The sequence below is a fragment of the Mangifera indica genome, chromosome 4, assembly GCF_011075055.1.
Source record: "Mangifera indica cultivar Alphonso chromosome 4, CATAS_Mindica_2.1, whole genome shotgun sequence".
Lineage (NCBI taxonomy): Eukaryota > Viridiplantae > Streptophyta > Magnoliopsida > Sapindales > Anacardiaceae > Mangifera > Mangifera indica.
In genome coordinates this window covers 18,099,471-18,123,441 of record NC_058140.1, presented here as the reverse complement: position 1 = coordinate 18,123,441, position 23,971 = coordinate 18,099,471, and the positions used below count along the sequence as shown (strand labels likewise).

The 23,971-nt window shown below is 35.2% G+C and overlaps 3 protein-coding genes across 8 annotated transcripts; 1 reads left to right on the top strand and 2 right to left on the bottom strand.

The window, feature by feature from the left end:
* Positions 1 to 21: 21 nt before the first annotated feature.
* LOC123213237 lies at positions 22 to 1,612 on the bottom strand. Its single transcript, XM_044632631.1, has 3 exons — positions 1,193 to 1,612; positions 1,021 to 1,102; positions 22 to 431 (listed from the first exon to the last, which is right to left on the bottom strand). Exons 1-3 carry the CDS (start codon positions 1,325 to 1,327, stop codon positions 268 to 270), a joined length of 381 nt encoding a protein of 126 aa, XP_044488566.1. The 5' UTR covers positions 1,328 to 1,612; the 3' UTR covers positions 22 to 267.
* Positions 1,613 to 2,578: 966 nt separating this feature from the next.
* On the bottom strand, positions 2,579 to 7,066 carry LOC123213998. Of its 5 annotated transcripts, XM_044633670.1 has the most exons (8): positions 6,709 to 6,847; positions 5,527 to 5,591; positions 5,318 to 5,323; positions 5,124 to 5,209; positions 4,865 to 4,987; positions 3,921 to 4,739; positions 3,600 to 3,816; positions 2,579 to 3,507 (listed from the first exon to the last, which is right to left on the bottom strand). In XM_044633670.1, exons 2-8 carry the CDS (start codon positions 5,543 to 5,545, stop codon positions 2,966 to 2,968), a joined length of 1,812 nt encoding a protein of 603 aa, XP_044489605.1. In that variant the 5' UTR covers positions 5,546 to 5,591; positions 6,709 to 6,847; the 3' UTR covers positions 2,579 to 2,965. The 5 variants fall into 5 exon arrangements, with proteins under 5 accessions (XP_044489605.1, XP_044489603.1, XP_044489606.1 ...); XM_044633668.1 differs by lacking the exon at positions 5,527 to 5,591 and having other exon boundaries at positions 6,709 to 7,065; XM_044633671.1 differs by lacking the exon at positions 5,318 to 5,323 and having other exon boundaries at positions 6,709 to 7,012.
* Positions 7,067 to 19,465: 12,399 nt separating this feature from the next.
* On the top strand, positions 19,466 to 23,966 carry LOC123213415 (dihydrolipoyllysine-residue acetyltransferase component 4 of pyruvate dehydrogenase complex, chloroplastic). Of its 2 annotated transcripts, none has more exons than XM_044632851.1 (6): positions 19,466 to 20,616; positions 20,710 to 20,901; positions 21,130 to 21,217; positions 21,333 to 21,403; positions 21,487 to 21,570; positions 23,330 to 23,748. In XM_044632851.1, exons 1-6 carry the CDS (start codon positions 19,714 to 19,716, stop codon positions 23,357 to 23,359), a joined length of 1,368 nt encoding a protein of 455 aa, XP_044488786.1. In that variant the 5' UTR covers positions 19,466 to 19,713; the 3' UTR covers positions 23,360 to 23,748. The 2 variants fall into 2 exon arrangements, with proteins under 2 accessions (XP_044488786.1, XP_044488784.1); XM_044632849.1 differs by having other exon boundaries at positions 19,468 to 20,616; positions 23,603 to 23,966.
* The last annotated feature ends 5 nt before the right edge of the window (positions 23,967 to 23,971 follow it).

Sequence of the window (23,971 nt, the reverse complement as noted above, 5' to 3'; positions counted from 1 at the left end):
TCAAGTCATGGCAGAAAAACATTATCACAGAAAATATTTCATTTCATGACGTTTCCCAACTACCAAGTAAAGCAAGAACATCCAACTTCCTATTCTGTATTTCTTCTGAACATTATTTCATAAAAAAGAAATGACAATCAAGTTCTAACTACATATTTCATTTATCATTCAGTACTGTGAATTAATATGTACATAGCGAATTTGGCCTGCCAACGATATTATTGTAAAAAACACATTCTGGCATGGTGGATCTTGTTCCTACTTTTATCAATGGCGGGATGAACGAAATATCCGCTTAATCATGGCGATTTTACTTAGAGGGTTTTTCTGTATGGTTGCAACTTGCTTCGTTGATACCTTGACAACACCAGGATATCTACATGTGAGTGTTACCGTCTTCTCCAGCACATTAATCAACACAGACTCTGTCTCTGCTCATATGAAAGAGACAATTAGAATTTTGACAGACCTGATTGACAGATTCAGAACAGGCATCTTAAGCCCTCGTGAAATCTAAAATCTGATATGCAAACAAATTAATGAAGTTCCATCTTCAGAACTGAATTCGATGACTCTGTCAGATACAAATATTAATATGGAAGTAAGAAAAACAGAATACAGTAGCAGGGTTCACCTTAATTAGAAAGATTTATCACTTAAATTGTTGCACGGTGCTTCATTCTTGTCTATTTCCCTGATCTTCTTGAACCTTTTCATTAAATTTTTTAACGAAAACAGAAATGATACTTGGAATCACAAGCATGTCCATAGCATTTTGTCTACTTTCCGGTAATGTCAACAAGTAAATGCAAGTGTCTTTTTTGTATTAGAAACAAAAGATTAATTACTCTTGAAAGCAAATAAAGAGTCAAAAAGTGATGCCCATAAAGGAAAAGATGCTCACTTTTCTGGATGAAGAACAGCATGACGATTGTACAAATTACAGTCACCAGTAATTAGGATAAAAACTTCTTAAAGCAAATGAAATCTAAAGGGAGCCATGAAGAAACTAAATCTTACCTTTGAGTCTTGACATTATATCGGCTACTCTTTTCTGACACTCCTCACACTTAATATCTGCAGAGAGAACAACTTCCTGGACCTGTTAATCACCAAAAAAACAAAGCTAAAACCCATTAACGCCAACTCAAGTTTCAGCATAACAAAAGAGTCAGAGAGAGACAAAACAAACCAGAGGCATGGACAAGGATTCCATAGAAGCAAGGGAAGTTCCAGGAAGTGATGAGTTGGTCCTTGACTTTTTGAACCCAACAATTCTTGGCAGCTCCTTGTTCTTAATCCTGACCCCATCACCCGGAGACGACATTGCGTTGCTAAGTGACTATCCAAACAAACAACTTCCAAGAGAATTATTTATAAGGTAACAAGTTTAATCCCATCTTCCAGAAGAGTGACAGAGAAAGAACTAGAGATGAGAAAAGGATCTATTAACAGCCAGGTGATAGAGTAAGCTCATCTCTTTGAGAACATAGTAGAGTGAATAAAGGTGCTTTTGCATAGTTGACGAAGATGCTGCCCCTTTCACAGAGGTGGAGAACCCCACATATCCACTGTTGCTGAAATTTTAGCTCTATTATAAAATTACTTTTCAAAGGTTGCTTATAGCACCAAACACTTCCTTTATGATTCACTTAACGGGTCAAATCAAAAGAGATTAGGTACAACTGCAACTAAATTGCCTAGTAAGGCTGCAATCTCGGATGAGACAAGAGCTGGTCCTTTGTAGCCGTTGGAGCCTCCATGTCTCTTTCTTTCCAAGAGAAAATCCAGGCTTAAAGCTTGAAACTTTCTAGCTCTTTACCCATAAATTCTTTTTTTTTTTTCCTTTTTATTTATAATTTAACAAGATACACTAAATCTCATAAGAAATATTTAACAATGAAGCTTGCAGCTACTTGATTGGAACCTTTGTGGGGTTGGGTCCCAAAAGGAGAAACATGTGGGCTAAGGACGGCTGAGCTTAAGTTGTTTAGCGGTCTTCTTTAACGTCAAAACAAATCAAATGTATAGGAGAAATGCTAAGATTTTTTTTAACTCTGCTTTTTTTGAGTCGGCCAGTGTTTCTGATTTAACCGTATACCAAATAGGTGAATTTTAAATTTAATAACTGATTTTATAAATATTAAATAAATTAAAATTTTAATCTTAAAATATTACCAATAAAGTTACAACAAACCAGATTTCTGACAAGGGGCAATTCTGTCAAATTTTCTTTATAATTTGCCTATATATAATACGTATCTTCTAAAATATTAGTTCTAACATACTTTCGTATCAATCAAAATGTTAATATTGGACGGTGTCACAAAATGAAAATGACTAACATTCTTAAATAAAAATATTATTTATTCATATTGAGTGAGCTTATTTTAATCCTCGATTTTATTTTAAATAGATTAATAAATAATGAAATCCAATAATATTTTGAGAGTAATTTCTTGTTGCAATGAATAGCACATAGAACTATGATGAATACAAATTACCACAAAAAAATTCACTTATACATGCAACTAAGCACAGCTCAGAGTTTAAACTAAATCATCCCACAAAACTAGAATTTCGACAAGGGTAATGGAAAAAGATTTTTATTACCACAGAAATGATATACATCAAACGACTAATACAAAATTATTCAAAAAAGATGTTAAAACTCTAACAGGTTATTCTACCACATCCAAAATTGCCGCCTCAAATATGCAGGCTTTAGTTACGAACAAAATACACAGGCTAGAAGGACTTGGATGCCAAATTTCCACACAAAAATATCTCCAGCACGAAAAAGATGGAGAGTTGAAAGTTCAGTACCCAACAGAAAGATGCATCCAGCAAATGCACCACATGACACACATATACCTATAATAATTCCTAAACGAAAGAAAAACCTGCCATCTAAGACTACCAGGGAGGATGGACAAACTATTCAATATTGCAAAGACATGTCAAGTCACCTAGACATAACCAAGCTTGTTAGAGGAGGCCCAACTGAAGGACTAAAGAGAGAATCACTCAAGTACTTGCAGTTATCACGATCAACTTTTATGGTCTTTGGAATAAAAAATCTTTCACAAGTACCAGATCCAATGACTTCTGAGGTGTTTTTGCCGCAATGAACTCTATAATGCTGCTTACGGATAGTGCTCCCACCAGTGCGTCTTCTCTTCCCTGATGATTTCCACTTCAACTGGGAAAGCAACCCATCCTTTGAAAGATCTGGAACCAGATCCAAGTTTTTCAACTTTTCATCTCCAGAGTCCAAAAGAGATTCACTAGATTCAGTATCGTCCTTCGATGATTGTCTGCTAGCGCAAATAGCAGGTTGCACAGCATTGCCATCACAAGTTTTCTCCAAAACTTGCTTCATTCCCAAGCCAGATAGTATGGAGTTCACTGCATCAGGTCTTTCTTTTACATGTATCCATCTATTTCCCAACCATTCTTGGGAATGTCTCAAATCACCAATGCCGAATATTGATTTTCGCTTTTCCCCTGTATAAATATAATAAAAAAAGTTAAATGCCCGCAAATTAATAAAACCATCTGTAACACAAACAGCAGAAAATTTTAAAGTTTCTTCAAACCTGGGAAATAGACATGGAATTTATCTTTAGCTTCTATCTGAATTACAATGCCTTCCCACCAGCCGTCATGCCACCAAACGTCCACAATGTTACCAATATCAATAGCCCATGATACTCTGCCTTTATTAGTGTCCACAGCAGGTCGAACAATAGTCCTTCCAGAAACCCGAAGTCCAAATTGATCAGAAACTGCAACCCTGGATGCCAAAACCCACTCCTACAACATCATACAATTAAAACTAATAAGTAAAACAGGGGGAAACAGGTTCTAGCCTAAATACCCTATCTTGCTCTAAAAGAAACAGAAATGACAAGATATACCTCTAATAAGTTAGATTCATCAGCCGCATCCTTAATGTCATGATATTGCACCTTAACCTTATCTTTATGCTTCTTGATTACTAAAGCTCTAAGCCAGCATCCTCGCATGCCACTATCCTGAGAGAGGACTTCTACATGAGAACCTACTTTCAAGTATTGACCACTTTCATTAGCAGCAGAACCAATCCTAACTATATGGCCCAATTCTGGAACACTTTTACAATCAGAACTCTTACTCAAAATATGACCACCCGTGTATTCTGCATTCAATGAATCTTTCCTATTGATGTACTGCATGTACACATGATCATCTTTTGACTGACGATGCCTCTTCTTAGGCCTGATCTCAGAGGTGTCATTGCTGATTTTCTCAAATCGTTGGCCTTCATAAAGTCGTTGAGAATTTGTATGGTCACTCGAGGAAGAAGAGACAGACATGTACCTAAGAATTTCTTGTTTCCAGTAACCTCTAACCTGAGTTATGTCAAAGGGCTGGATATCATCATTATCAAACTGCTTGCGGCACATAAATGGTTGCAGATGAGTATGTCTTGCCTCATTCAGGAACTTCTCAAAATGCTGGGGACTGAGGACAGTAGCCAATCCATCAATACATTCAATACTGAGATCTTGAAGACAAAGAGAAAAGAAAATCTCTCTGTCATTAAAATTGTGAGGCAAAACTAAACCAACCTCATCAATTTTGTGAAACCATCGTACCACAACCATCTTATTGCTTCTCGAATCCTCGTACATGTCTTCCAAGTATGCAACCAGTCTTTTATCCTCCTCAGCTAAAACATATACAAAGTCGTGTACCTGAAGAGAGAGACAACAGAACATCACATGAGATTTTTGACAACAGACAAGTAACAGAAAATTCCAGAGAGCAAACAACACAAGCTGAAAGAAAGCATCGAGAAACACACAGCAAAGATACTAACAGAAATTTTAACACCATTCCGGCAAAATGCCTGATAATGCTTCCGTCTTTTCCTGGACATCCAAGGAGAACCTAACCAAAAAAATTCTTTATTATCATGGTCCATTTTCTGCAGCCGAATACCCTGACAGGGAAACATGAAAAATATAGCCAATATCATTAAAAAATATATTGATTGAAATACCGCCTATAAATATAACCCAAGGTTAAATATAATATACTGACATAAAAAGTAATAAGCTGACAAAATCACTCAATACCTTAAATGATTTTGTATCCAATTCACACTCTTCTTCACTACCCCATAAAGCACCAGCTGATGATGAAGGGTCTTGTGCCGCTTTGTCTGCAATTTTTATTAAAATAATTAGCATAAACTAAAATTTCTTTCCCACATAAAAGGATTAACTCACCACGTCATGTAATTCAATGCATAACTGAAAGCAAAACATACACAAATCTGCATAAACAAGCAAACATAATGTCACCAGAAGAAAAACAGAATCTATGCTCAACAAAATATCTCATAAGACATGTGTAATGCCCAAAAAACATATATATATATTTGGATAACGAGATAGTCCAAAGTACAGCAAAGAAGATTTTCTGTCTTTTTTCTTCTTTTTTAGAAAAATGATATATTTGGACATGAAAGATCTTAACCTAGATATATTGAGGGCATAGGAATCCGATGATGACAACCAGCTCTTTAAATTGTACTGGTATTCCTGCAGTCCAGATTATAGTCAGTTACCAACAACATGAAGACATGGTAACAGGGAAAGGTAAGGAACCATATCTCAGCACCCCACATATAACAGGTCATACCACAAAAAGAAACGGGCTGAGAAACAAGAGAAGATTAATTCATTCTATAGGAACGTAGTTCAGAAACAGATCAAGATAAACAGACACAAGATAGATATTTTATAAAAACAATGAGAAAGCAAAAATGAATAATAAATCTAATGATAAGAAGAGAAGAAGTCAACTAAATTCAGATAGGAAATAGAAGAGTGGCGAAATACAAGTTCCATCAAAAGGTGGGTTCTAGGGGAATCAAGGATTCAACACTAATTCCCACAAATGATTCCAACTGTTAAGACCGCAAATAACATTGTTTAAAAACCATAATTGGAAATAAGAGACCAAAAATAAATCTTAAAAAAGGAAAATTTCGGGCAAAATAAGTCAGAAACTATACTGGAGTTATGAAAACGGTCACAAATTTCCCTAAAATTTGGTAAACCCTGAAGGTAGAGAGGAAAGGATTTCCAGAATTCATATGCATGAATCAAATTTAACAATTTATCTATCACTTAAATATCCAAGGAATTTAGAAAAATAGAAACTTAAAATCCTCATAATTTCTGAAATAAATCAAACGAAAGAAACAGAGGCTATAGAATAGTCAAACATAAACACAGATAGATGTCAGAAGTTTGTTTTCCTGCATTAAAACAGGAAGAAAAACCGGATTTCCGATAGAAACGTTGAGCTGTAGCAAGCTCAAGGACAATAATTTCAAAAAAACTCAAAAAGGTGGAAAGCCCAAAATGAATGGGATGGATATAAAAATATGAAATATTCAACAAAATCACAATTAAACCCAATCTTAAAAGCTTAAATCTGAGGGGATACAAATTAAAAAAATAGCTTAATAAATATTTTTTTCCCAGATCCTAAAATCCGAGGGGATACAAATAAAAAAATAGCTTAATAAATATTTTTTTCCCAGATCCTAAACACAAAAACACAATTATAAAAATTCCCAGATTTTAGATTTCGTCCTTAACCAAACCCGAATTAACCCTAAATTAATTGTAAAAAAGACGACTATAATACCTGAAATAATTGAGTTGAGCCAATGAATGACCTCTCGCCTCGACTTAAGCTTAAAAAGCGGCGTCGTCGTAGACAACGATAACAAAATATTCTTATTAACGTAGTGATAAGACATGTGCCTCAAGCTTCTCTCTCTCCCTATCACAACCAGATCCGAACCATTACCACCTTGTTTCTTCAGATAATAATGAACCTCTCTCCTTCCCTTGTCGCTCGACAGGTTCACCTCCTCCCAACTCACGTAACACGACGGCGACGATTCCACCGCTACACCCTCCATAGAAATAAATATCCAATTATTTAAATGGCGGAGCGCTCCGAGTCTGAAATGAGAGATAAGAAAGAAATCTTGGAAGGAAGAATTTAAAAGTTGATCCCCGTTATATAGATCTAGGGTTTCGAAATGGGGTGATGAGATGGACGGTAGAGATCGTATCCACGAGGATAACACGGAGGAAAGGATTATGAAATTGCGTGGATTACCAAGAATGGAATCAGATGTTACAAAAATACCCTTCAAAATATATAGAATTACCCACTTGATCACGTGTCGCATTATTAGTTTTTCGGTAGTAGACAAAGCACAAGTTGAGATTGGAAAGAAGCAAAGTGGAGCCCGTAATTGCAGCCGGTAAGGCAGAGGGATACAGATTTGCTGAGTCCATTTGCCAGCTGTCAGTAGGCACTAAAATTATCTTAATTAAGATTATAAATAAAATAATGTTTTAATTCAAGCTTTAATAGAACAAGTAAATTAGTAGGGTTTAACTTGTTATTAAAACCTGATTAATTTATGATTAAATTTTTAATTTATTTAATTTACAAATTGCGATAATCACTGATCCAAAATATATATAAAAATTAAAATAATAACATTTGATTGAATAATTAAAAATTTGGTATCATTATCAGAAATATAATAAATAAAGAAAATTATAAATTTGTATATATTTTGTATATTGTTTGACATGATATAAATATATGATAGTAAGGAAAAATAATTATAATTAGAATAAAATTATATATAAATTATGAGTAAAATTTATGTATAAATAATAATATATAATTATATAATTTTGTATTATTTTATATCTAATTTAATATTATTTTATTATATTTTGATATATTATTAATTAATTAGGTTAGGCCTCTAACAGTGTGGTATGATTATCATGCGACTATAATTAATTATTAATATTTGGTTTTTTTTTTTTTATCCCATAGTTCCAATCACCATGGACTTATTAAACAATTCTTATTTTTTCAAAATCAAACGTTATAAATGTTGACAAGTCCAATCATCATCCATGTATTTAGCCGGTTTACTACCAATGCCACTACCACTACGACTACCGCATCATTTTCTCAGCCTATCTAAGTGTGATTAATTCTTCAGTTCCATTAGGACCCGTACATGGTCAAAACACGATAACTTTGTCTCTTACAAAATAATTAGTGATTTTTCAAAAGATGAGAAGAGTAACGAATAAAGGTAAAAGAGCTGACGTATCCCATAGGAAATTGCTCCGAAAGGCAGCTAAGCCGGCCCCAAATTTGGGCATTTATTCGAAGGCGGGAGAGTTAAAAACGGGGCCTACTTTTCTATTTTTTTAATCTGACCGGTTGCCTCGTTCAACTGAAACCGGCTTTTACCGGTAAGACCCCCTTGCCTGACCCGGTATTCACGTGACCCCCACTTGCCTCAACCTTCATTTGTCTGTTTCTTGTTTCTTTTATTGCGAGGAGATTTTTAAAAGAGGAAGGCCTCATGTATTTTCCATGGACCATCAATCTAATCCAACTTTTTATTATTGTATGATATTTTTATTGATTTTATTTTTATGATAATATTGTTACAAACCACGTCTATAATGTTTTGTATACTAAACCGTGTGTTAAGTCCTTTTTAATTAATATCTACTGATTTGAAAAAATATAACTCTTACATTATATTTGGACTTTTCTAAGAACACTTAGGAAACGTTTGGTTCCAATTTTTAAATATTACATTGATAATCTATCTTTTATTTCCTTATTTGGTTTGTCAGTAATAAAAAATTATAGTAATCTTCTATTATTAATGCTGACGTAACAGGTAATATAGGTGATAATATGATTATCACCTTCACTTTAGGTATTTAAAAATTATCAAGGTAATCTTGATTTTATTATAATTATATTATTATTTATTAATTTTTTGAGAGAAAAATAAATTTATTTTTAATTAATATGACAAATAATATAAAAATAATTATATTCAAAGACATTTAAATAAAATAATTTACTATTAATTTTTTATTACCTTTAACCAAACACAATAATTATTTATACCTATCAAATTTTATCAAACATAGTAATTATTTATACCCAGTAATCTTTTAAGTAATATATCTTCAAGGTAATCTTTCTATTTTGGTTATAAAATATTATCCAAATCAAAAGCCCCCTTAAAGGTACGTTCAGTTAGGGCTTATTACAAAATATTCTAATAATATATTTTTTATTATTTATATTATTTTATTTAGTTTATAAGTAATAAAAGATTTCAATAATGTTTTATTATCAATGATAATGTAATAGATAATAGAAGAGATAATCTGATTACCACCTCCACCTTAGGTATTAAAAAATTATCAAGATAATTTTTATTTTATTATAATTATATTTTTATTTATTAATTTTTTAAGGTAAAAATAATCTCGTTTTCAATTAATATAATAAAAAATATTTTAACATAATTATACCCAAAAATATTTAAGTAAAATAATATACTAGTATTATTTTATTACCTTTAACCAAATATAATAATTATTTATATCTATCCAGTTTATCAAATATAGTAATAATTTATATCGAATAATCTTCAAGGTAATTTATCTTCAACGAATTCTCTAATTTTAATAATAAAATATTTCTCAAACCAAATGTCACTTTACTAGTTTTTAGAAAAAGGCCAAAAGACTTGTTCCCACCCAAGGACAGGTGTAAACCTAAGTTCTTATCCTCTATTTTTTAAAAGTTCAAATTTTCACCTATAAGTAAAATTCTCTTAAAATTTTTAATTAATATTAATGGTAAAACCGTTATTTAACAAAAAAATTTAAAAATTAAAATTTTATCACATTTTCTCCTCCTCAGTTTGAAAATCTAACAATTTTTTTCCTTCTAAAATTGAAAAATGACAATTTCACCCATGAGATATTGAAACCATCATCGGAGATAATGATATTTGTTATCTCCAACTATGTTCGTCCTTTCACCCGAGTTATTTCTCTCTGCCAATCAAACGCATGCCTCCGATTAAAGCAATTACTTTTAACAAAGACGAAATCGTTTCATCTGAGGCCATATTCATCTCGAACGAAGACGTTGTCTTTTTTTCGGGTGAAGATATTGTCTTTGTCCAAGACAAAAATACTCCAATAAAGATGATTTACTCTTCATCGAAGGAAATCACTATTGTCAATGGGTGGGAACAAGTCAACAATATGAGATAAACCAAGAGGGAGAGCTAACATGATCGGAGACAATAAATTTCACCATCTCCGATGACAGTTTCAAAACCCTAAAAGAAAATTATCACTTTTTAAATATTAAGTAGGAGAAATTTGTTAAAATTTCAAACTAGGGGGGGGGGGGGGGGGGGGGGGCAATGCAATAAAAATTTAGAATTTTAATTTTTTTTTTGTTATATAATGATTTTGCCTTTATATTAACTGAACGTTATAGTAGAATTTTGCCAATTAATAAAAGTTTAGGTTTTTAAAAAGGCCAAATGACTATTTTCCACCCAAAGTATGCTGATTTCTCAAGTTTTTTCTATTAACTTTGAAAATCTCATTCACCCACCCATAAATGGTTAAGTTTAACGGTTTCAAAGGTAAAATCGTTATTTTATTTGAAATATTAAAAATAAACTTAAATTTGATTTTATTTTTCCCCTCTAAGCCCTACAAATTAACAATTTTTCTCAACCCAAGTTTTCAAAAATAACATTTTCCCCCTTAGGGTTTCCAAACTTTTAAATCCAATTTTTTCAACAACGATCGGTGATCTCCAATCACCTACTCTTCCTCTCTGACGCCTCCTCCTTCCGGTAGTGTATATTCTGATGTCATATGGCGTCATCGTCACAAAAGATAATGCGTCATCTTAGTCAACGATGACACCACATGGCATCAGAAAATGTACGGTCAAAAGGGGAGGCACCAAAGAGGAAAAGTAGATGCTTGGAAATCATCGATCATCACTAAAAAAATTGGATCTGAAAGTTTGAAAACCTTAGAGAAAAAAAATAATTTTTGAAAACTTAGGTTAAGGGAAAATTATTAGTTATTAGGGTTTAGGAGAGAAAATGATATGACTAATAAATTCAATTTATTTTAACTATCTATAGATGAATAAATAAAATTTTTAAAGTTAATCAACAAAAACTTGGGAAATCAACATTTTGTTAGGGGGAATAAGTCCTTTGGCCTTTTAAAAATTAAAGAGTATTAGTTGGGGCCACACTTAACCTTCGGCGGAAACAAGTCTCTTGGCCGTAGAAATATCATTAATTCAACATTCAAATTAATCATTAATTTGACATATATATATATATATATATATATATATATATATATATATATATATATATATATATATATATCAATATTATAGATAGATTTTGGGAATTAGCTTAATTGAATTTACAAGAATTGTAAATATATTATTTCCTTAAAGGAAAATCCTAATAGTATGTAATATTAATTGAATTTGTATATATAGTAAAAATATCATTTCCTTACAAACTTGACAAAATGTCCTAACCGTCTTTTATAAAGAAACGTGACGAGCAATATTTTTGGAAACTAACGGTGCCTATAAAAAAGGTTAAATACCGTGTTAAAACACGTTTTTTAGCACAAACAGTATTCACTAGAAAGAAGTCATCTCATCGCATCATGTATGTAAAGTATCAATCCAAAATTTGGATCATAAAACCTTAGGATTTTGGATTATAAACCCTTAATCATAATCTAATCCTAATTTAAATTGAATCAAAATTTTTTATCTGACACCATTTCAATTGATCCAAAATTTTCACTTTTCTCAATTTTTTTACTGTTCCATTTCTTCCCACAAGATAACACTTTATTTTACAAACTGTAAAATGAAAAAAAAATGTTATATATACCTAACGTTTAAATAAATAATATTATCTTAATATATCACTAAGAAAACTTAAATTCAAACTCCTTTTCCTAAATCTCCATTTTTTTTTCCACCCAAACCATTCCTGGGGTCCTGGGGTATCTTGTGATGGATTTTAGCACATTTGATTTGAACATGGTCCCATTTCATAAACTCTATGTGTCTCTCTCAGTTCAATTTATATTTTTTTGTTTAAAGCAAATGTATACCACAGGAGCACAATAGTCAAATCTAAATTCAAAATACAAGTTGCAAGCAAGTCAGAGCAAAACAGACGAGTCTAATTTGGCAACCACTTTCAGAAATACTTTTACTATACTGTCTGTATTCAAAATTCAAAATACTACGTCGAATCGAAATTGTCCACAGATTTATGACCCACCTAATTTGAATTTCAAGGCGTGGCAGGCAGAAAAGATGGAAATCAGATCAAACAAACGTGCAGGCCATAAATAAATTAATTAAAATTTAGTTCCTCTCATCAAGTACTGTGCCTTTTGGTTTTATTTAAATTATTAAAATTCTTGTTGTATTCATGAATTAGTAATTAATTTATAATTATATAAATAATATATTAGAATCCATTTGTCAGACACAGAGGACTGATAATGGTGAGAAACTACTGGCTATTAGACACTAATCTGAAATTAGAAGCTGAGAGGGTATTGGAAATCAGAATCATATCTACATCCCTGGAAATCATGCAAATCATATCCCAGAAATCAAGCAAATCATCATCCATATCACATCCCAGATTATTAGCTATTACATCCCTAAAATCATGTTTATATTGATGAAGCAGATTGTACAAATATTATGTTGCCGTAGATAGATTATAAATTCTCAGTATATAAAGCTATTACATGTAAAGATCAATACAGAAGCAATAAAACAGAATTCTTTTACTCTTCTTGAGTCTCTCTGGTTCGTCGCATTGAACCAACTCTGCTCTCTCAGATTTTGGCATGGTATCAGAGCTTCACGGTTCCGAATTGTTTCTCCTTCAATCATCCGTTCAAAGTTCAAAGTCTCCATAGACCTTCCGATAACCTGCACAAAACAAAATAAAAAACCCGAGATTAGATGGAGCCAATCAAAGCAACAGCCGTCGACCTTTCATCGCCTGAATCCACTACTGAAACACCACAGATGCCAGCGTTTCGCCTGGTCCCTACAAACAAAAATAAACCAGAGCCTGGAGACGTCCTTTATGCGTCACCATCGGATGGACCAGAACTCGTTTTGACAAAACAAGTATTGACTGGAGCCGAGAATTATGCACAGTGGGCTAGAGATTTCAGAAGGGCGCTCATTGCAAAGGACAAGATCGGATTTGTCGATGGCACTGTTCCCATGCCGTCGGAGCCCGATCTTGCCCGTTTTTGGGTACGTTGCAATACGCTTGTCCGCGCCTGGATTAGCAATTGTTTGACCGAAGAGATCGCGGCTGGTCTACCACCTACAGAAGATGCAGGGGAGCTTTGGGGATTCATCAAAGACATGTATGGAGCCTTAGATCTTGCAAAGATCTATAGCATCCGACAAACTCTTGCAGAAATCCGACAAGAGAATCAGACGGTGACGAACTACTTCAACAAGCTTTCTGCTGCTTGGAACGAGTTGGATGCAGTCGAGGAATCGATCACTGCACCACCGGAGATTCTCACGCAGATTCAGCGCGCCAAGGAACGGGAGAGACTAACGCGTTTCCTGATGGGGCTGAATGAAGGATTTGCTGCTTTCAGAACCCAAATATTGACCTTTGCGGAGACACCTTCGTTACGGCGTACTTATCATCTTGCCGTCCAAGATGAAAGCCAGAGGAATATCGTCGGAAATAATGAGGAGAAGGGAACGGCAGCTTTCAGCGTTCATCAGAGGAAGGACGCATCTGGAGAAGCAAATGAATTAGGGCCAGCTCAACTTTTCAATTTATATGGCAAGTTCAACGGTCAAGATGGAGCCAAGAGATCTAACGGTTCTAATTCGCCCACTGCACAAAATCAAGTTGGCACCCAAACTTTCAACAATTTTCGTCAAGTCCCTAGCAGTTTTAATAATTACAATCCACCACCCAAGCAAAGGGGAAAACTATATTGTGATTATTGCAAGCGACGTAATCACACCAAAGACACTTGTTGGAAGCTGCATGGTCGTCCTGGATCCAGCAAGACAAAGGCAGAAGGGCCCACTGCAAATCAAGTGGCTTCAACCAGCTTAGGAGCTACAACTGGACTTTCAGCTGAACAATATGACCAACTGATCCATCTTTTGAATCAGATACCAAAGGGCAATGACGTCTCCACTACTTATGCAGGTACGGTTTCATGTTTTAATACTTTTATTTCTCCGGATGTCTGGATAATAGATTCAGGGGCTAGTGACCATATAATATGTTCCCTAGAATTCTGTACCAACAAAAAATATCTGTCCCCTCCAACACCTGTTAAACTACCAAATGGGACCACAATTCAAGCCACACAAATAGGAGATGTCCAATTAGATAAACTCACACTTAAAAATGCCCTTTGTATACCCACATTCCGTTTTAACCTCATCTCAGTTTCCAAACTATGCACAGACAACAAATGTGTAGTGACCTTTTTACCTACTATATGCGTATTTCAGGACCATTCGACTGGCAATCTGATGGGCTTGGGTAAAGAACAACATGGGCTATACTACTGGACACCGAACCCCAAGACCTTTCCTTTATTCAATAAAAATTGTATTACCTCTTCTCATTGTAATACAAATCAAATTAATAAAGTGTCATTAATTTCCCATCAAAGATTAGGGCATTCGAGTACTATCCCATATCCAAAATGTCCCATTTGCCCTCTTGCCAAGCAAACTCGCATTTCCTTTCCCACAAGCACTACTTCAACCACAAAACCGTTCCAATTAATACATTTAGATATTTGGGGACCTTATAGTACACCGAACTATGATGGATCCAAATACTTTCTTACCATAGTAGATGACTTCTCACGTGCTACATGGTTATACCTCATGAGTTCAAAAGCCCAAACACATACTCTTTTCTTGAAATTTGTGTCCATGGTCCAAACTCAATTCCACACAAAAGTCCATCGAATCCGCACAGATAATGCAAAAGAGTTTTTTAACCATACCACCACTACTTACCTTGACTCTCATGGAATTCTTCATGAAAGTTCCTGCCCTTACACACCACAACAGAATGGTACTGTAGAAAGAAAACATAGACATCTATTAGAAGTAGCCCGTGCCCTCAAACACCAATCCAACATACCACCTCAATTCTGGGGAGATTGTGTGGTCACGGCAGCCTATCTGATCAATAGAATGCCAACCAAGGTTCTGGGTAACAAAACACCTTATGAACTTCTCTTTGGCAAAAAACCAGACATCAGGAACTTAAGAGTATTTGGGTGTCTCTGCTACTCCACCAAACCCCAGCAAACAGACAAATTTGACACCCGAGCAACTCGTTGTGTATTTATGGGATATCCTCCACTACAGAAGGGATATCGCCTATATGATATGACAACAAACAAAATCTTCATCAGTAGAGACGTCACATTTCATGAAGATGTTTTTCCTTTTGCTGATGAAATTAAAGGTACGACATCCACTGGTTCGTCACCAATGACACACAATGAGTTTCTTGAAGAAAGATATGAGGTAATTCCATCGCCTCATAATACTGGCGATACATTGACAGGATCTGAACAAAGTGCTGACTCATCTTCACCTACCCCATCCGTGGATGTTCCAGTTATCTCTGATAATCCTGATCTGGCTCCCTTGAGACGATCATCACGAACCACAAAACCTCCCATTTGGAGCACTGACTATGTTTGCACTGTTTCATCTAACCCATATGCAATCTCTCGATATATTAATTATGACAGGTTATCTTCAGGGCACAAAGCTTGCATCAGTCACATATCTGCACATCGTGAACCTACTTCATATTCAGAAGCAGTACAATTACCTCATTGGCGTCAGGCGATGGCAGAAGAGTTAGAAGCTTTGTATCTCAATAAAACGTGGGACCTTGTACCACGACCATCTCATAGGAAACCCATCGGCTGCAAATGGGTCTTCAAGATAAAGCACCGGGCAGATGGTTCCATTGAACGATATAAAGCTCGATTGGTCGCAAAAGGGTTCACTCAACAGGAAGGGCTTGATTATCAAGAGACTTTTTCGCCTGTTATCAAACATGTTACTGTTCGCACACTCCTTGCCCTTGCCGCCTCTTATGATTGGTCTCTTCATCAGATGGACGTTCACAATGCCTTTCTTCATGGGGACTTAGATGAGGAGATTTATATGGAAGTTCCACCCGGAATTCGCAGACAGGGGGAGAATCTAGTATGTCGACTGCGAAAATCCTTATATGGCCTGAAACAAGCATCCCGACAATGGAACACTAAAATCACAGAAGCATTGATCAAGTTAGGTTTCAAACAGTCAAGACATGATTATGCCTTGTTCACAAAAAGACAAGGAAAATCATTCATATGCCTCGTGGTTTATGTAGATGATATCCTCATAACTGGGAATGACACAATCACCATACAAGAGCTGAAAACTCACCTCCATAAGTCTTTCAGAATAAAAGACTTAGGATCTCCAAAATATTTTTTGGGGATTGAAATTGCTCAGTCTGCAGATGGGATCGTCCTCAGCCAAAGGAAATATGCATTGGAATTAATAGCAGACACTGGCTTATCTGCTTGCAAACCAAGTACAATCCCAGTGGAACAAAATGTCAAACTCACCAGTCAAGAGTATGATCACAACAGTGAAGCAGTTGAAGACCCGCCACTACAGGATCATCTGGAATATCAACGACTAGTGGGACGACTAATTTATCTCACAATGACTAGACCAGACATTAGTTATGCAGTTCAGATCCTCAGCCAATTTATGCATGCACCAAAGCAGTCTCACATGGATGCAGCCTTAAAGGTAATTAAATATCTAAAAGGATGTCCAGGTCTAGGATTATTATTCCCTCGAGATAAAACCTTGAAAGTAACGGCTTACTGCGACTCAGACTGGGGTACATGTCCTATGACAAGGAAATCACTGACAGGTTTCTGTGTAAAACTTGGGGATTCTCTTATCTCATGGAAAACGAAAAAGCAATCTACTGTCTCTCTTTCTTCAGCTGAAGCAGAATATCGGGCAATGGCAAAAACCACTTGTGAGATAATATGGATTCGTGGTCTATTAGAGGATCTGGGCGTAATAATCTCCGAACCAGTTGAACTCTACTGTGATAATAAGGCTGCAAAGGATATCTCTACCAATCCAGTCTTCCATGAAAGAACTAAGCATATAGAGATTGACTGTCACTTTGTAAGAGACAAGATACAGGAAGGCTTGATAAAACCTTACTACATTCGAACCACAGAACAGTTGGCTGACATATTCACCAAACCTCTGGGATCAAGACAACATTTCTATCTCTTACACAAGCTTGGAGTTTATGACATCTACAAACCACCAGCTTGAGGGGGAGTATTGGAAATCAGAATCATATCTACATCCCTGGAAATCATGCAAATCATATCCCAGAAATCAAGCAAATCATCATCCATATCACATCCCAGATTATTAGCTATTACATCCCTAAAATCATGTTTATATTGATGAAGCAGATTGTACAAATATTATGTTGCCGTAGATAGATTATAAATTCTCAGTATATAAAGCTATTACATGTAAAGATCAATACAGAAGCAATAAAACAGAATTCTTTTACTCTTCTTGAGCCTCTCTGGTTCGTCGCATTGAACCAACTCTGCTCTCTCAGATTTTGGCAGAGGGCTCAACTTAGTTATCCTTAAGAACATGCCTTATAGCCTCCAAAACATAAGCATACAATTCGCAAATATAGAGTGGAGGATGATGGTACAGGCCTGTCAAAGCCTCCTTCTGAAAGGTCATGGGAAAAACAACTTCTATTTTTGTTGGCGAGAGCAGTCCTATGGGAGCTACTTCGATGAACATGCTTGCTGGGTGATCTTACTCCTCGGTCTTGATCTCTCTCCAATTCGGACTTTATAAATGATAGAAACTTAGTGCTGAGTGTTAATTTGTCCCATTATAGAGATAAAATGAGTGCATCTTTTAAGTCAAGTGATATATTATTATATAATTTAATATTATTTTATTTTTAATTAAAAATTATTTAATTATATAATGATATATTATTTGTATTATATATAAAAAAATTAGACAATCTCATCTAGAATGAAAAATAAATTTAAGAGAATTTTCCGGATAATGAACGATTTGAACCGAAGCTTGATGTTGTGAGAGTTATTGGCCCATGGGCCTTTACTTGACATTTTAACATTTGGGTCATTTTTTTTTTTCCTTATTTTCAAAATATATTTTGGATAAAAATATAAAAGAATTATGATTTATTATATAGGGTGCCAACATACAGACTACAGTATTTATAATTTGTAGATAAAAATAATTTTGTTACATTGCTAATTATGCAAGATTATCTTTTATCAACAGGAAACAAACTCTCAGCTGGACGATGAAGCTATTAATTCATATTCTTCCAACTACTTCAATTTATGGCGTAACAAAGTTGGCTGTTGATAGGCCTATCTTAGGTTGATTTCTAGTTGCTGTATTTAGTGCGAGTGTTACAGTGCCAGCCTTTTTGGTTTGGCCTTCCTTTTTGGGTAGGTTCAGTTTAGGTTATTGTCAGATCTTTCTTTCAAAGATTTTTTTTTTTTTTGGTGTTTTATATATTACTTAAAAAAAAAATTATTGATTGATCGTACTGTAAGATGATTTTATACTTATATTTTTTAACAATAAATTGAATTACATTTTATTTTGATTTTTGATATTAAGTTTTTTTAATCATTAATATTATTTTTATTATTGAATTTCTTTATTTTTTGTATCAAAATAAATCTTAAATATGATTAGTTAAAATAAAATATAAATTTATTTTAATTTAAAAATTCTTATACTGTTAGACACTTCCTATTCAAGCTCATCTAGACAATAAAAATTAAATAATTAATTATAATATAACAACTAGTTTTACAAACAATATATAAAGATTAACCAAACCATCTATTAGTTGATAACTCTGTATTTTTATCGTATAAACTAAAGATTGTATAGATATATTAAAAAATTTAGATTGATTAACAACATAACTTAGACTTTTTTTTTAACATAACTCATGAGAGCACGACTTGTGAAACATATAGATTCTACCTAAATCTTAGGATATGACATAAAAACTATTCTAATATTATCTAATTAAAAATAATTAATAAATAAAAAATATAATATGACGGACCAACTCATAAAAAAATATGTGAATTAATTGGTTATAAGACCTAAAGATCCTAAACTATGTTACGAGCTTATCTATGTTTCGGGCTGACGCAACCTACCAATTAATGAGCTTTAACACAAAAGAAGCTGAACACGGTGAAGCACATCAAATCCAACCTTCAGTGTTGTGTTTGAGATTACATAAATAACACTTTCAGCAACACTTGTTGATTATAATTTCACAATTTATAACCCTTGTCCATCGTCCTCGGACAAGATTCCCTAAGAAAAGGGGGATAGAAATGGAAATAAAGAGAAAATAAAATAACGAACTGCGGCGATATTAACACAGTAAGGTAGCTCTAAGACTCCAACCAACTCTTCCTCGTCTTCTCCGCCCTGTCTCTCTTCCCTCTATTTCCTCTTGCTCATCCTCTTCTCCTATTCTTCAACTCACTCTCCTTACAATCTTCACATTTTCTCCCATTCACCACAATGGCCTCTCTTTCTCCCTCTCCTCTTCTCTCCAAAACTACAATTTCATTCTCTTCCTCCCTCTCCACTTCACTTCCATGGAAATCCTTTCCTTCCTTTGCCTCATCCAAGCCTCAAGCTTCTCGCTGGAGAATCTACACCGTCCAATCCAAAATCCGCGAGATCTTCATGCCTGCTCTTAGCTCCACCATGACCGAGGGCAAGATCGTTTCTTGGATCAAGTCTGAGGGTGACGTTCTTTCCAAAGGCGAAAGTGTTGTTGTCGTGGAGTCCGACAAGGCCGACATGGACGTCGAGACTTTCTACGACGGAATTCTTGCCGCGATTGTCGTTCCCGAAGGCGAGTCCGCTCCTGTCGGCGCGCCAATTGGGATTTTAGCCGAGACTGAGGATGAAATCGCTGAAGCCAAGGCCAAAGCCGCGTCGAGTGGTGCTACTTCATCTCCACAAACCGTTGCTCCTTCTCCTCCTCCTGCTACTTCCACTCCCGCCCCTGTTTCACAACCCGAGCCGAAAAAACCGGCGGAGACAGTTACCAGTGGGCCCAGAAAGATTGTAGCCACGCCGTTCGCCAAGAAGTTAGCTAAGCAGCACAAAGTGGATATTAATTCAGTGGTTGGAACGGGGCCTTTTGGCAGAATTACTCCGGAAGATGTGGAAAAGGCTGCTGGAATTGAACCTTCTAAGAATGTGGCACCCACTACTGTAGCAGCCCCAGCTGCGGCTGCTCCTCCGCCAAAAACTACAGCGGCTGCCCCTCCTCCCCTTCCAGGTTCTAGTGTTGTGCCTTTTACGACAATGCAGTCTGCCGTATCTAAGAATATGATTGAGAGTCTTTCAGTCCCCACTTTTCGTGTTGGATATCCGATAACGACTGATGCTCTTGACGCCCTTTATGAAAAGGTACAATATTCATGAATGTGAATTGTGTTAGTGGGATAATTTATTAATAATTTTTTATTTTGTATTTGATGTTTTGTGATTTTGAATTTGTAGGTGAAGCCAAAGGGTGTGACAATGACTGCGCTGCTAGCCAAGGCTGCGGCAATGGCTCTTGTTCAACATCCTGTTGTTAATGCCACCTGTAAAGATGGAAGGAGTTTTACATATAACAGTAGCATCAACATTGCGGTTGCTGTGGCTATCAATGGTGGCTTGATCACACCTGTTCTTCAGGATGCAGATAAGGTTGGTCATTTTATAATCACAACTTTATATAATTCTTTTATTTGATGCTGTGTCTGTAATTGTTATTTTCATCCTGAAAAATAAAAATGTAAAGCAAGTGCCCCGCGATCTTGGTGTGAGTGGGATCAGAAAACCTCCTATACGTTTACAAGAGATCTTGAAATAGTTACCTGTACGTCTAAAGACTTTTGAGTTATTTTGGTGAGTAACTTGTTTCTATTGGCACAGTTGGATCTGTATTTGCTATCTCAAAAATGGAAAGAGCTTGTGGAGAAAGCTAGAGCAAAGCAACTTCAGCCCCATGAGTACAATTCAGGTTTTTACTGATTCAATTTCATCAATTTAGTTATGTATTCCATTATATTTGTTTATGGTTTCTTAAAATAGGATTGCAATGATCTCACATTAAGTTGTACTGGTGTTGCACATAGGAACCTTTACTCTATCCAATCTGGGCATGTTTGGAGTGGACAGATTTGATGCTATTCTTCCTCCCGGCCAGGTGAGTAATAAGGACTAGGCTTTTTCATCTCTATTACCTCCTGGTATATCTCTATTATGTGCTGAGAGTTTGAGCATGTTCAGGGGGCTATCATGGCTGTTGGAGCATCAAAGCCAACTGTGGTGGCTGATAAAGATGGTTTCTTCAGTGTGAAGAGTAAAATGCTGGTTAGTGCATATCCCGCTTATAATCAATATTAAATGATGAGCCTATTATCTAGACCCTGACATAGGATAAAAGTAGTAAATGGTTGTTTGCTTGTTGAGCAGAATAAACAAATGACCGGAAAAAAAACTCAACCATTTATTTAAAATGTTTCAATTTCTAGGTATATCATCAATGTCATGTTGCAACTCATTGTATATTAACTCATTGCAATTATGATCTATGTTTGAGGAGCTTGTGTCGGCTTAAGTAGTATTCATCATAGGTACAAGTTCTTTTGGGTTGCTTTTCCAAGAGGTATATGTCTTCTGTGCGTATATAAGATAGCTTAACCACAATTTTTCTTAGCTTGAGGGGTAAAAGAAATAATTTTGATGAGAGTTGACAGTATTAATTCTATTGGAAATAGAATGGAAAAAATGAGTGTTAAGATTAGGATAGTGGAATATTATGATTAGGATAATAATTGAATTAGTTTTAGTGGATGAGGGATTTTAATAAACTTGAGGATATTAGAAGAATAAAAGAAGACAACAGGAGTGAAGGGTGATTTAGAGAGGGAAAAGAGTAGGAAATTGGAAGGGTTCTAGCTTCTCAAATTGCCAAATGGAAATTAAGGGAAATTAGGGTTCTTATTAGTCTTTACCCAAAATTGGGGTTGTAATTATGCATCAGATTCTGCAATTGAGTGGAATATAACAATACAATTTAGCCCTAAATGAATTTAACCAGTTCAATCAATTTTATTACAATTTAATCCATCACTACCTAACAGTGAGGTTTGCTATTAGGATCAGATGTTTTACTCCCCTTGCTGATGCACTAGTGCTTGGTATACCTATCCCTCAAATCTAAATCAAACTCCCAACCTTTTTATGAGCAAAATTTTATTCCAAGACCTCTTGTACGGTTGCAAGTGACCTTGCTAGTTACAAGAGACAATGCAGAATATGTTGCCCGAGAAACATCCTGGAGATAAAACATACCCTTCATGTTTTTTCTTTCTTGCTCACATTTATGCTTTGCTACACCTTCTATTAACTCGAACATGATGCAATTTTCAGTATGAACAGGCTTGTTGTGCTACTCATATTATATTGGTGCAAACTAGGATGAGATATCCATACAATGTTCAGAGTGTTAATCTTATGTTGAAGTTAATAAAGCAATTTTCGTTTCTTAACAGTGAAAGAGGGAATGAAAACTGCTTTATTAACTGATTGAAACCTAGGCTTTCAATTAAAATAATTACACACATAAACCAACAAAATGGAGAATCAATAGACGAGAAAATCAATACTGTCTGTGGGAAACTTGCATTAATACCAAATCAATACTAAACTAGAGAATGACCTTGGGAGTCAATTCCTCCTTGAGCAATGGCTCCTTGACTCTTCTCCCCGTAGCCCGTAGCTAAAGCTAGCAGCTAACCCAAACAAAATGACTTCCCTTCAGCTCCCTCATTCATTCGCCTAATATACATGTGATAGATGGGTGTCCTATACTGGGCTGGGCTGTTTTGCACCTACGCACTCCCTGGCCCAAACCATCAGACCTAATTTTGTGGAGATATGAAACCTACCCCCATAACTTATTTGGTAGCAGACAATTATTGTTTAACATGATGAATCATATACATTCATAATATTGCCTATCACAGAGGCTGATTCTTGGAAGTTACCTTAAGTGAGATTAGCTTATCATTCTGGGCTGTTACTTTCTATTTGGTAACTGTATGACTGACTCTATTTGTATGTTCAGGATGTTGGTTATTGCAAAGGAAGCATATGACCTGTTATGGATATATAAATGGGGTGAAAATAAAGAAACTGGTTAGCTATCTCTGCCACCCATCTTAATGGTGGTTTGGGATTCGCATGGCCAGTGCTATTAAGAGTGGTAGAAAGTGGAAACTGGAGTTTCACTTCCTTTTGAGCATTCATCATGTATTCAAGTAAAAATACAGCAAAGCTTTCTTAATAATTCAAATATTCCACTCAACTTGGCTGTTTTGGCATATCTCTCTGTTTACAGGTAAATGTAACGGCTGATCACCGAATTATCTATGGTGCTGACTTGGCAGCCTTCCTTCAGACCTTTTCAAAGATTGTTGCAAACCCAGATAGACTGACATTGTAGACTATCTCTGGGATTTCTTTTTAATGAACCTGGTTTATTAGAGCTCTGCTCTTGGGCGGGTGATGGAACATTGTTGCGTCTATTATTAAGCAAAGTACCCTGCCAAGGAACTTGGTTTTGCTGTAGTCCCGGCGATAATGTGCTCATGTTGTACTTCATCTTGTTTTGTTGTTTTAAGGTCTCATATACAATATCAGATGTGTTGAGCTGATTTTAAAAATTTTCACAAAGCAATAAGAACTTGAAGGTTTTGACAGAACCCAG